At 39.5% G+C, this 14,245-nt stretch overlaps 1 protein-coding gene across 2 annotated transcripts in view; it reads left to right on the top strand.

The window, feature by feature from the left end:
* rassf3 (Ras association domain family member 3) overlaps positions 1-13,336 on the top strand; it is a 52,230-nt gene extending 38,894 nt beyond the window's left edge. For both annotated transcript variants that reach the window (XM_053508943.1, XM_053508944.1), the window contains 4 exons: positions 4,049-4,156; positions 6,704-6,956; positions 10,010-10,125; positions 10,230-13,336. In XM_053508943.1, coding sequence (XP_053364918.1) covers positions 4,049-4,156; positions 6,704-6,956; positions 10,010-10,125; positions 10,230-10,379 — 627 coding nt within the window. In that variant the 3' untranslated portion in view covers positions 10,380-13,336. The remainder of the gene's footprint in view (positions 1-4,048; positions 4,157-6,703; positions 6,957-10,009; positions 10,126-10,229) is intronic.
* The last annotated feature ends 909 nt before the right edge of the window (positions 13,337-14,245 follow it).

Here is a 14,245-nt window from a genome sequence, read left to right as displayed (position 1 = left end):
CCTGAACAGAGACCATGTGTGTTAAGGAAATGTCTGCAAGGTGCTTGATAGGTCCAGGTTTCCAGTATGTGACTTAAATGTTATAAAAGAGGAAGTGTGTGCATTGTTGTTGGACTGCCACTGTACACTCTTCAGGTCTGAGGAGTTTGGGCATTTGCATTGTTCTCTTGCAGCTCTAGCGGGTCGCTTATCTTCCACACCCAGGACTGTACATGAAACATGGAGTCCCAACCTACAGTATATAATCCAGAATGCTGAGCCAGTGGTGGGGAATATTGGTCTCTAAGTGGAATTATGAGATGTTAGCCTGAAGGCAGTGGGAGAGAGATGTACAAGCAAATGATGGGGTGTAAAGGTTACAGTGTAACAGATGTCTGAAGACCCCCCTCCTTATAGCAACAAAACCCAGGCATATTTGTTTCAGAGGGGATGTCCACAGCGGTCCCTGTAGGTAATCAAAAAATTTTCCTTCAGACCGAAAAACAAAACTGTGTACTAGTCAACGTTTAGGGGATTTACAAAAGAAAATGTTGAAGGAATAAGATTAGGGTATTTCCAGGTACCTCCCCAACAAAGCTGAAGCTTCTAATTCTGTAGTCCCAGGTCATCTTATAGTTTGATGATTTTGGCTGTGGGTGTTTAAGTATATATATATTTTGAATCCTGATGTGATTTAATGTCACACACTGAAAACACTGAACAATTTTTCTCAGTTCCAAATCTTAATCATTTGAGTTATTAAATAATAATGAAAATAATTATTGGATGTCTAATGAACCAGGAAAAGTAAAGCCTATATATTGTGTACATTTGAGCAAGCCTGAGCTGCATCTCAATCGTCCTTATATTCCCAGTTAATCATGAATGAGTGGTAACCATTACTGATACTTTTGCAGAAAAGATTGGAAGAAACAGATTGCTTTAGGTGTATTTTCTTTCTATATTGAGGGCTTGGTTGATTTTATAAAGAAAGGTGATTATGTAAAGAATGTGTTTGGAAGGAAAGGTGTGGTGACTCTGGATTTCCTGAGCAAGCGAGAGAGCACAGGGTGTGCAGAGGGCTACTTATATTTTTCTTTTCTTTTCTTTTTTTTTTTTTACTTGAAAGCCCCCTGTTCATTTCTGATTTCCTTGCCAAGCCCATGAGATATTCTCCATATCCACTTTTCAAAAACAGGAGTGGGTCTTCTCAAAAATGTTCTATGTAAGCCAAATTTAAAAGCCTCTTTTTTTTTCTTTTTTTTCTTTTGCTGATGCATGTATTTAACAGTAAGAAAGATGACCTTCAAGCTGTAGTTTTGTTCGAGAAGGAGTATCTCAACAAACCTGTCTGACCACAGATCCTATTCCACTGAAGTCTAATTGCAATGGAAAGGACATACATGACCAGCAGCATCAAACACTCTTAAAATTATTATTATAATTTTTTTTAAGTTAAAGAGCATTGTTTGAGGTAAATAGGTAAGCTTGTGCTTTGACAGCTGGACCTTGAGGAACACTAGCTGTTGTTTGCGTTATCCTCTCGTCCTTCGTCCTTACCCCGGTCCCGGCGTGTAAGCGAGGGAGGATTCGGCAACTCACAGTGTGGGAGGCAGGGCTGCTTTTTTTGTGCCATTACCTCACTGACAGAGTGTTTGTTTTTGCCTTAGTCACACTTGGCCGTCTAGTATAGGCCAACTTAACTCTTTTCTTTCATGTACAACCGCATACTTGTTTTAGTCAGTATACTTGTCATAAGTCAATTTGCATTATATAAGCTTGAAGAACCAGAGGATCAGAGAAGTGAATTTCCGGCTGAGTGTGACCACAGTGCTGTCTCTTACTGTATATTACAAATGCTTTAGAAGTGTTAGCACTATCTTGGAGGTCTGACATTTGGGTTAGACTTGAGTTAACGTGATTCCAGACTGTTTATACAAACAGGGTTTTCCAGTCCAGCCCAAACAATGAGCCACCATAAAGGATCCAACATGACCCACATCATAAAGCCCACCACATCAAGGTAATTGTACGCTATGTGTTGTTGGTGGGATTCTCCACAACACACATTGATAGAGCATCCCATTACTTCTCATATACACAGATTCAATACATTTAAAGCCTCTGTTGTCTAAAGGGTGTTTACAAAGCTCTTACCAACTTGTTCTTTTACAAGGCTTTAAGGCACATTTGCTTATCATTTTAACCCTAACATAAACGGTGGGGTTTAGTTAATTGCCTGCTGAGCTTTTGTGGTATTGGAGTCCCTTCATTATGAAAGCATGTGGGTTATAATTGTGTCTTTTCGCTCTTGTTTGCCATTGCTTGCATGAAAACCAAGTTAATGTGATTGGGATAAAAGATTTAAAGCTTTGTGTAGGCCTTGGACGCCTTTCAGTTAGGAACATCATCACAGGTATTACTCAGTTATGATGTCTATGATTGAGTCACTTGTAGACAGCTCTGATTTAAATACGGTTATGTGAATTGTTAAGACTTTGGGCACAGGTGATAGGGATGGATATCTCTCTCTCTCTCTCTCTCTCTCTCTCTCTCTCTCTCTCTCTCTCTCTCTCTCTCTCTTTCTTTTGGCACATGTTCCTCAGGCCCAAAATACACCGCCGGTCAAATAAAACTTTTGGGGCGTGCACCAGAATAGCACCTGTCATCAGGCTAATCTTGCTATGAATCACTCAGTTAGCAAGTGAGGTCAAACTGAATCCATTCCAAGCTTCACATCCTCAAACAGTGAGAGTGCATCAGCCCTGCACATTCCAGCGCTAACTACACATACATTTTGAAACTAAACTATTTTTTGTATTCTTGGCTGACCTCAGCATTTGTGATTAGACCACAAGGGCACGACCTGTTTCCTCACCCTCGATTTCTGTAATACAGTCACAGTGTGCACAGAAAAACAACCCTGAAAATGTTGCCTCTTAAGCATTTCAAACTGAAGCCCAGGTCTAAGGCTGGTAGAGTATTTAAACTCTACAGTGTGGACGTCCTTGTCTGTTGATGTGTTGGCATTATTGTATGAGAGGAGAACCTTACCTTATAAGGGGCTTCGTGCCTTTCTGTCTTAAGCTGTGCTGCAGGCTTTTGTTTTGAACAGGCCAGCTCGTGAAAGCTGACCTGCTCCTCTCCGCCGTCTTATGACCATGTAAAGCCAGAGTGCTGACAATAACAGCCAATAGAGCAGCAGTCCAAACGTGGTTAAGATATTTTACTCAGTCTGATGTTTAGTATGACTAGCAGGACTCGAAGTCTGTATTTCATAGAGCATGTTCCAAGTCAGTAAGTGTGCCGTGCTCGGTGTGTTTACAGTTGACATTTAGTTAGAGTATAATTGGAATTTCTAGTATCTAAAGCACACATGGCATGTCGGGCTTAGGTACTTACCCTCAACGCATGGGTGTAAATATTTTCCTTATTTATTTATTTTTTTGTAAGCTGTGCTCATCTAATCATGTTGTACTGTATATAAAAGCTTATTCATCTGTAGCAAGTCGGTCCCTGTTAAAGTTACACAACACAGCTAGGACTATGAGATGTTGCAACCTTTTTTCATTCAGGGGTGTTTAAGTGCCTTTCTGATGATTGTTCACTGGGTTGGGCTGATATTCATCTTTACAACCAAGCGATCTGAGCTTGGGAATATCACCATATAACATGGACATTCTGATACGGTATAAATAAATGATGTGCCAGTACAGTTTTCTGATGCATGTGCTTTATGACTCTTATTTATACAGTTTTTTCCCCTCTTTTATTAAAATTGTGATGATGATGATATACAGGATGTCCGTCCTTTTAAATGATAACTAATTTGTTGTAGACGTTACATAAAAGAATAATTAAGCAAACTGCAACACTGGAAAACTGAAAAATCTCTCATTAACTGTGTATATCACGATACATATTGAGTTTTTATGAATGGTGAATTTTGTCATGTCACTCCCTGGTACAAGCGAAATGTCTACAGTCAAATGTGGAAGGCACTTGTGTTTGTGTGGTTGTGTATAATGAAGAGTGTTGACTCTCTTTTACGTCTTTCTGTTGTGTTTAGGACGCTGAGAAAGAGAAAGACCTCCGGACTCATCTCAGTTATGAAGAGATCAGGCACAAGATCGAATTGTACAACGCAGCCACACGAGACCACTTTAAAATGACACTGGTGAGTTATTAACTACTTAACAAGCAATCCTATACCTTTCCTGGACGCTCTTTAGATGCAGACATAATTCGAAGGCAGGTTATGTCTAATGCGGGAGATATTATATTTCTGTGTAAACTCTACGCTTGGGAAGTCTTCATGTTCTTTATTACCATGTGTATGGTGAAGGGTAAGATTGTTACCTATATTGTTCCTGTTTTGCTTTTATAAACTCATTAGTTGTTTTAATAAAATGCGTTATTCTTTTCTAACAAGTTTCTAATATAGCAAATATTTATATGGTCAGTATTTCACATGCATGTCGTTTTCAATTAGGCAGTCGTACTTGAAAACGAGAGTGGACACATCATCAGTTGTCCCAAATCTCTGTGTGCGTACCACGGAATATTACCAATGTTATGTATTGCTTGAAGGTTTATGCCCTCATTCTCTGCCTCTCAAATCAAGTAGGTTCATACCGCCACCTGGAGTATCGGAGAGCGTAAATACTCAAGTCTATCTGAGAACGGAGTACGATAATAATGTGACCACTGGCGGGGGCAATCGTTCAAGCCTGCCTAAATATTTTTTAGTCTGCTGTAGTAAAATAAATTTCCACTGCTGCCCAGAGCACATCGGCTTTCACGTGTAGTGCAGTGGGATTTGGAACATGTGCTATAATTATAGCAGCCATGTTCATCACATTAAAACAAAGAATATTTGCTTTTTTAAAAAGATTTTTCCTACCTAGTTATAACAGCTCAACTATAGCGACCCCATCTCTTGTCCCATAGAGATCTCACTCATGCTCCCGGCCTTGTGCGTCTCCATTCAGCCTAGAGTCTTTTTGTAGTAATGATAAGGTCGGTGTGATGTTAGAGGATCCGCCTTTGTTTGGGTTACCTGCTGGATGATTCACTGTCGTGTTGTTACAGTGGCTGTTCATTCTGGGATATCCTGCCGTTCCATAGGCAGAGAGAAGGAGTCCACTGTAAGCATGCACACATGAACAATATGTTATTTAACAGAACACTCAAAACCACAAAGTGGCTTGCAAAACAGCAAAGAGGCGATTGTAAGTCATAAATGTCACTTTTGTGTGTGTGTGTGTGAGAGAGAGAGTGAGTAGTGGTTTCAGGCCCCTATGTTTCGGCTAGTTAAGCACAACTACAGCGCTACAGTGGGGCATTTATTTTTACAGTACGCGAGTAAGTGGAGCCCCCGGCCTGCCTCCTGACCTAGAGCTGCCCTCGTCGTGTCTCCCCTTTGGCACAAACATTTGGACTAACAGACTTTGAGATATTGTGTTGCCTGTAATCCAAGTCCCATCTGGACACGAGGCTGTGCTCTTGAAATTAATTTGTTGCTTTTTTGATTTATCCTATTAGACATGCAGAGAGTGCAGGATTGTGCATCTTAAGTGCCTGACACACAGAAACCTCCAGTGTAACTTACACAGATGGAAGTGACATTGAATTTAATCTGCTGTAACTGTGATCCAAGCTACAGTTTGTTTTAACATTAGGAGAAGATTACATTCTTTTAGAAAAAGATTTATGCACACTATTGACAAAAGTATTTAATTACCTGCCTAATATACCAGCATATGAACTTGAGTACCATCCAATTTTGATTATCGTCATCCATATTGATTAATCTGATGTTGGCCCACATTTTGCCGCTATAACAGCTTCAACTGTTCTCTGGAAGGTTTTCCACAAGATTTAGGAGTTATGTTTATGGTAATTCTTTACCATTCTTCCAGAAGTCCAGCACCAATGTTGGAACGAGAAGGCCTGGCTTGCTATGTCTCCGCTCTAATTCATTACAAAGGTGTTCTGTCAGGACTCAAGTCAGGCCGGTCAAGTTCTTCCACACCCTATTCGCTCATCCATGTCTTTATGGACCTTCATGTTGGTACAGGAAAGCACCAGCCCCAGACTCTTCCAACGAAGTTCGAAAAAGTTGAAATTGTCCACAATGTCTTGGTATGCTAAAGAATCAAGAGTTTACTAGAAGTAAGAGGCCGATTACAACTGCAAGAAAAAAAAAAAAAAGCACACCAGTTCCTTCCAACATGACTGTGCACCAGTGAACACCTTTAGGATGAATTAGAGCTGAGGCTGCGAGCCAGACCTTCTTGTCCAACATCGGTGTCTTACCTCACTGACGTCTGGTCAAAAAGTCCCATAAACACACTCCTAAACTTTGTGGAAAGCCTTCCCAGTAGAGTTGAACCTATTATAGCTGCACAGGGGGCGGGGCTAACATCATATTAAACCATACGGATTAAAAACTGGATGTTATTCAAGTTCATATGCATGCGAAGGCAGTCGAGCAAATACTTTTGACAACATGGAATGTGTGTCTGTTCAGAATAGAACTCGGCGTAATCCTGTATCGATTATGTCAGATTGTGTAATACAGCTGAAAGGTGTGCAAACTGTATAAAACAGCGTTTTTTTTGTGTTCTAATTGTTGTATTAATTCTTTGACAGACGTTCCTTCATTGCATTCTGTTTTTAACTTGCTCTCTCTCTTTTTTCTTCTTCTTTCTTCTCCTGCTAGAACCATGATGGCTTGTACACAGGCTTCATAAAGGTGCAGCTCGAGCTGCGGCGGCCCATCACCGTGACGGGAGGAGTAGCAGGGATGAAGGCGGCGGAGGCGTTTTATTTACCGCGTGGCTCCGTAAACACTCTGCACATCAGCAGCTCCAACACGGTACAGCAGGTGATCGAGGCTCTGCTGCACAAGTTCACCGTGGCCGACAACCCGGCGAAGTTCGCCCTGTACAAACGCTTCCGCCGCGAGGACCACGGTGAGCCACGAGTAGTGTGTGAATATACATGGATGTGAACCAGTAACTACCACCTCATTCTGCTCTGCGTGTGTGTGTGTGTGTGTGTGTGTGTGTGTACCAGGATGACAGGCTTGCCACAGCAAGATTAGACCAGCAAACAGGCATGCACTTGAAGTGTGTGTATTTATAGACTCAGGCTTGGCTCGAGTAGTGCTGATACTCCGAGTATATGATTATGTTCTTGTGCCAAGAACATCTGAATAACACACACACACACACACACAAACATATTAGATTGTAGACAGCTGGTACACTCGACGCTAGTGTTACTGTACACAGATCTCCAGTTAGGGTCCTCTTCGCCGACTACCCTTTCAAGGCCCTCTCTCGACTTCCATAAGAAACCAATCCAGCTGGCTCGTCTGTAACCAGGGCTCAGACGTCCTGCTGCTCAGGGGCTCCTCTGACATCAAAAATACTGCACACATGTCTCGCTGATAAACTTCCTGTGTTTTTGAGTTAAGCTCAGACAGTGTGCAGTACTGTAGTAGTGGTGGTCTATCCCCAGATACCCCCTCTACATACACACTGCAACCTAAGCCTCTGTACGGAGATGAGGGAGACATTAAATTAAATAAAGTAAAGAGAAGACGTGCTGTAGATCATACGCCTGTAGAGGGGAAATGTGCTGACGCTACCGTCTGTCTGGGTGTCTCAGACACGTCTTCCCTGCAGAGACAGGAATGTCAGGGCTCCTCTTTATTTCTTTTTCCTTTCTCTGAAATCCCCTCTAGCGGCACTCCAAGGGATAGGAATGTGGATTGTGGTATGGGGGGGGCACACACACACAGACACACACACACATCAGTGTGTTACACTTCTTGTTAAATGACATGTGCTAAGACTGTGAGCTCATAATTAAATGCCCTGTCTAGACCAACTAAGCAGATTTGCGAAGTGCGATAAGATTTTTAATCCGTCCAGAAAGTTCTGCTTTAGAGTTTATTACAGAGAACAAAGTGACTCTTATTTCAGCCCACATCACAGCGACAAAATGCAGTGTACCATGAAAATTATGACACGTATCATGCCAGAGACGCTACAGCTGTGTGTGTGTGTGTGTGTGTGTGTGTGTGTGTGTGTGTGTGTGTGTGTGTGTGTGTGTGTGTGTGTAAATGACCGAATTGTATCTTAACAAAAAAAGTCGGTTTTAAAATGTTGCAGTCATGGAAAAACAATACAGCATAATATACAAAAATTTATTATATAGCCTACGATTATACACAGTAAATGTATAACAACTATTATTAGAAGGTATTACGTTATTGTTACGTTTGTATAGATTTTGAACTGGTCATTTAAATCTAAGTTATTTTAATTTGAATCAAAAAAAGTTTCGATACAGCTATATTAAACAGGCAGGAACATTTTGTACACGTTTGAATTGTAGGCACAATATATAAACAGATGGCCCCGCCCCGTCCTAATGAAATCCTAATGCCATGAAATTAATCAGCAAGCGCACTCCTCATTTAAACACAGTCAGAAAGCAAGAGACTTCTGTAGTTCACCTGAATCTCATTACATCATACCATGAGAATAATTTTTCAACTCCATCCAAATTATAAACAACAATTATTAACTTGTTCCTTTTACCTCATTACATCATACCACTTATCCTGTACAGGGTCACAAGAGTCCAGGAGCCAATCCCAGGAGACTTGAGGCATTAAGCAGGATACACCTTGCACGGGGTGCCAGTCTATTACAGGGCAAAAGCAAACACACACACACAAAATACGGCAATTTGGAAATCCCAGTTAGCCTAATCTGCATGTCTTTGGATTGTGGGAGAAAGCCAGAGTACTCAGAGGAAATCCACCAATCACAGGGGGAACATGCAAACTCCACACACACACACACACACACACACACACACACACACACACACACACACAGACCAGATGAGACAACACTCGAACCCTCGACCCTGGAGGTGCGAGGCCACAGTGCTAACCACTACGCCACCAGCACGGTACTGTAGCATTACTAACCTGTAGGAAGCAATATCAAAACAAACAGGAACAAAAGTCACAACCATTTTAATGTTTTTCACTTGCAGAAGAAAAGGGAGCGGCCGATCACGAGTTCAGAAAGTCCCGTAACAGGCATTAGATATCCTCAGTGGGGTTAGTCAAGGGTGATAGGAGTCGCTTTTTATTGGTTCGTCTTCAATAAAAGAAACACTTAAAGAGATTCCACTAAGAGATGATCAGACACCAGGTCTGATCATCTCTTAGTGGAATCTCTTTAAGTGTTTCTTTTTCTGTTAGTGTTTTGGATATTGTTTTTGTTCCACATCTGTTAAGGAAGCCCTGCTCGCTCGCTTTCTTATCTTATCCAGATTTACCACTAGGCCCATTGTTTAGAGGCAATGTAGAGTAACGTGAGTCCAAAGTATTATGACACCTTTATCTAGTTTGTTTGTTTCTTAGAAATGCAAACGAATGATGTCATTCCACCAGAAGAGTACTTCCTTATTATGTGTTGCGTATATGTTTTACTGCAGCATTTACAGTCACTGCTTCAACCAGGTTTTTTTTTTCCTCCCAAGTGACTTTATTTGCTAACAAGTGTTATCTCTACGATGGTGTTTGGGGAAAAAAATGATTAGCCGTTGCTGCTGAATTATTTTAAGTTTTATAAGGATGGCATGGTTTGATTTTCCTCAGTTCTTCATAGTGATAGAGTATAGAGATATTTGATTAGTGGTAAATACAGTATCAATCTTTAATGAGTCATTATTTGTAAGAAATGATTAGTTTTATCCATCTTTATCAAAAATCTTTGTTTATTTATTGTTCAGCATCTTAGTGATTCTCTCAGATAATGGAAGGATCAATATTATAGGTTTGTGCATTATCTGTTGTGATATTCTTTCGATAACTAGGTTATTATTTCCCATCATAATCATGCAGCCCATGTGTTCTGTATTTCATATTTATTTCACTATAGATAATGGTTGTCTGTTTGTTTGTTTGTTTGTTTGTTTGTTTGTTTTTTCCTCACAGTGTGTGTATGTAAGCTGTCAGAAGGAGAGCACCCTCTGCTCCTGCGTCTGCTGGCCGGGCCAAACCTGGACACACTCAGCTTCGTCCTGAGAGAGCAGCAGACAGGAGAAGTCATGGTGAGGACTTGCTCATGTTTACTGCCTCAGAGCAGGTCATTAGTGTGAGGATCTACTTGTTGGAACACGTCTTTTGATCTGCACGTCCTTCTCTTCCTTTATAGTGGGACGCTTTCTCCATCCCCGAGCTGCAGAACTTTCTGCGCATCCTGGACAAGGAGGAACAGGACCAGGTCCGTGTGATCACTGCACGTTACAACATCTACAAAGAGAAGTTGGAGAGGGCACTTCGAGTGATTAACAACCATAATTAACAATTCTTTATACACAACAACACACACACACTGAGATAAAGTGGACTGGCGTGTCAGGAGTCACACAGAATGAACTGTGATGCGTGTCTCTCAGAAACTCTGTTCTCCAGAGAACATATGACGGTTGCCTTTTAATGTGTACCACACGCCATATTTCCATCATACACACTTTTTTTTTCTCCCTTGTTTAGTTACCTCTTGATCTTGTGAATGAAGCAAGCTTGAGAATCTGTTCTGATTATTTTATTTAATTGATATATTCTATGGCTTGTACATATTTTTGTTTTTTTATTTATATGGGGAAGCTTTCTTCTTTCGTTATCTATATTTTAAGAGTCTTATTTTTAAGAGTCATAGCAACAATCCAAAATTAAATGAGTAGAAAGGCAGTAACTGTAGGTAATGCTGACCAGCAAGTTTGATTTACCAAAGAAAAAGTAAGGTGACCTTGTTTCGATGGAAGTAGACCTGATGGAGATTTAGTTTATAGTCCGAGTTTGCATAAAAATGGTTTTTATATTTATATTGCCTGAGTCTAAGAACTATGAGGAACAGAGACAAGCTGCAGTACCGATGTTAGTATTACCAGGCCCATCGACTGACCCCTCATATCAGGAAACCAAACTGACAATCCTTTTTTTTTTTTTTTTTTTTGGAAAGGAAGATCTTGGGGTTGGGAATACAGATAGAAAGTGTCGTGTAAAAAAAACAAACAAACAAAAAAAAAACGATAAGAACAGAAGAAGAAGGAAGATACGATTGTAGGAAACTTGTAAGTAAAAGGCATGAGAATGGACAGAAAGTGAAATGCTGGTTGACTTGTTCGGTTCAAGCCAAAGTAGTTCAGAGGCTGATGAAAAGACTTCTGAACTCTAGAAAAGTAGGCCGTGTTGTCATGGAGCAGAAGCAATTGCAGGAAGTTGACCTATGGAGATAGAGGAAGTTGAAATGCATTTAGAGGAACTGCACTGGTCTGGGAACAAACATAATGAATGCAGATCTGATGCTCAGGCTGACCTTAAGAGATTGACTTGTCTTTTGTTAGTGCCAAGCGACAGTTAGAAACTGCGAGTGATTATGTATAATATCCTCGCATTATCAGATCCTGTAACAGAAGAAAGAACAAGGCGTGGGCTTTGTGGCAGTGGTCTTATGGGGGGATGGGGGTGCTATCCAGCTCTAAAAAAGTCATTAAGCCTAATATCGTAGATTAAAGATGCAGGCTGAAAGACGGTCTTGCCGTGCCAGGCTGTAGGCTAAGTGTCTATCGTATTTCAGATGCAGCTGTTCAAGATCTCTTAAATTTAATGCTGTTAAACTGTGCATGAGGGAAAAGTTATAATCACGTTTATAATCATTGAATGGAAGTATTGATAACATAAAAAAGATAAGTGACAATCTGAATAAAAAGTTTGCATTTTGTACTCATAGCTCTCTTTAAGATGCTGTTTTAATGTGTACTAGCCCACGCTAGTTCCTTCTATGCAGAAGTCAGCAGAAAGGTCTTAAAGAGCAGACAATTGGTCAGACAATCTGTGCTCATTTGTCGCAATGAACATTTACACCATGTTCAAGTTTTTAAAATGATACTTGTGTATCAGTGGTTGATTTATTTTTTTTGTTTGTTTTATCTTTTTTCTTTTTGTTTAAACAACAAAAAAAAATTATACCTATGCATATTTTATTAGAAATTGTTTTTGCTAGTTTTGCCTTATTTTATGTCTGGTGATGTGGGGACATCTTGTGGTCATCTGCTGTAATAGCATCTTAACTTCACAGTCTTTGTTCACCTGTTGAGGTTTTAGGTTTTTTTTCTTACTTTAAATGTTTTTTTTTTTTTTTTTTTTAATAACCAAAGAAAAGTGTAAAATTGCATATTTAATTTAAATGTAGAGTCTAGAGAATTTAGTGCCTGCTGCATTTTAAGAGCTTGTTTTACTTGATATACGCATAGCCTGTGAGCTCATGTCACCATGGCAACATTTACTCCTAAACACTGGGTTAAATATATTTTAGAATCAAAAGTTTTCATCATTACAGGATTTTTTTCCTTTTTTTAAATCAATAAGACGTTGATGATTATGCGCTAATGTTCTGTTGTGATAAGGGTAAGACTGACACTCACCCAGCGCTCTTGTGATGTTAGTAGTAGATAGTAAACCATTTTGGGCACTTTACATTGTAATTCAGGGAAAGGCTTTTATTTTTGTCAGCTTTGGATGCTTTTTTTTAAATCCTACATTACTATATGACAATAACTCTACATTTTATAGTTCATTGTGTCCCATGGAAGCTTTGTCTGTACTTGATGTTTTAAGACCAAGCAAGCTTCAGTAGTTCTGTTATTTTGTAGAGCAATACTGTGAATGTTCCAGTTGTCCAAATACATCACATTTTAGTAACCTGTTCTTAAAATCTCCACTAAGCGCTATAAGTATGTGTAATGTGTAATACTACTAAAGGAATTTCTTGTATAAATGCATGCATTATATTAATCCATGCATATTGGTTCTGGCTGTGAAGGACACCACTCTCTGGTGTTGCAGCACATGACTGTTGATTTATAGAGAAAGACGCTCTTGATTTTTAAACACTTTATTTTGCTAAACCATGATTTATGAAACTTTAATTCCTTGTTCTTTTTTTTTTTTTTTGCAAGGTCTGCCTTGTGAGAGTGAAACTTGTCTACTTTTAACTGCATTTACCTTATTGTTGTTGGGATTCAAAAATGAAGCCCAAAACATTGCATCTCCCACTGGTCATTTCAGGATCTCAAACAGTCCAAAACCAAACCTGATAAACGTGTTAAATGAACACAGCCAGTCTGTCTTAAGATTTGTCTTGAGCTGTTTTAGGATTTGCTTGGCTACTGATCATGAAACTGGCTGAGAGAGATCAGTGCTGTGAGGTGGACTGTGCCAAATGCATAACATTATAATAAAGATTTGTATTTGTGATGTTGTTGTTTGTTTCGTTTAATATTAGCAGTTACTAAAGAAAAAGAAAAAAATGTAAAAAGAGAAAGATTGGGTGGATGATCAACAACAATCCTAATTTTATTTAATGTTAATACTCTAATTGTTTGATCACCCTAAATTTAACAGTTTATCTGCACCAATCAGCCATAACATTAAAACCCAAAGCATTTTAAACCAATAGGGTTTGGGTACTCCTTGTACCACCAGGGCAGCTCTGGCCCCTCTGGGAATTGGCTTTTTTCAGGAATTTGTGTTACACTGGCTTTTCTGCGAGTTCGGACTGGATAGGCAGAAATGAGTCCATATTTCTGTTGCCAGTTTACTGGGATATAAATAATGTTATTCAGTTCACTTGGTAATGGAGGTGAAGTTGTGGATGATTGCTGGATATCAATTCTTAGACCTTTAACTCCATCTAGGAAATAATTTCAGACTTCTTGCAGCTGATTAGTGTATAATGCAAAATTTTTGCCATCTAGTGGTATAAGTTACATGTTGCTATTTGTATGCTGACATGTAACTAATAAAAACACTGATCAGTCAGGTTTGTATGAGTGTACTTTAGTAGCAGGGATGCTTGTGTGTTCCATAATTTGGGAAAGATTCTCTGGACCAGCCTAGATTAATGCAATATGCCCAATTAAGTAGGAATAGATTTCAGTAAAGGAAACTTTAAAATATTTTGAAACAATAATTGTTAGCCGAGTTCATTTTAAGACAAAGAATCTTCGTCTCTGGAACTGGCCAATGGCACACAAAGGAGACCTGGAACCATTACATTATAAATGCTTTCCACATCAATGTTATAATTTTATTAAATATACCTAAATATTGAAAAAAAAAACTTTTAAAAAAAGAGCCACAGGCACTCAACAAATAATGCAAAGT

The sequence above is a fragment of the Clarias gariepinus genome, chromosome 12, assembly GCF_024256425.1.
Source record: "Clarias gariepinus isolate MV-2021 ecotype Netherlands chromosome 12, CGAR_prim_01v2, whole genome shotgun sequence".
NCBI classification, from domain to species: Eukaryota; Metazoa; Chordata; class Actinopteri; order Siluriformes; family Clariidae; genus Clarias; species Clarias gariepinus.
Note: the sequence above shows the minus strand (reverse complement) of the source record. Positions and strands in the feature narration are given on the sequence as shown.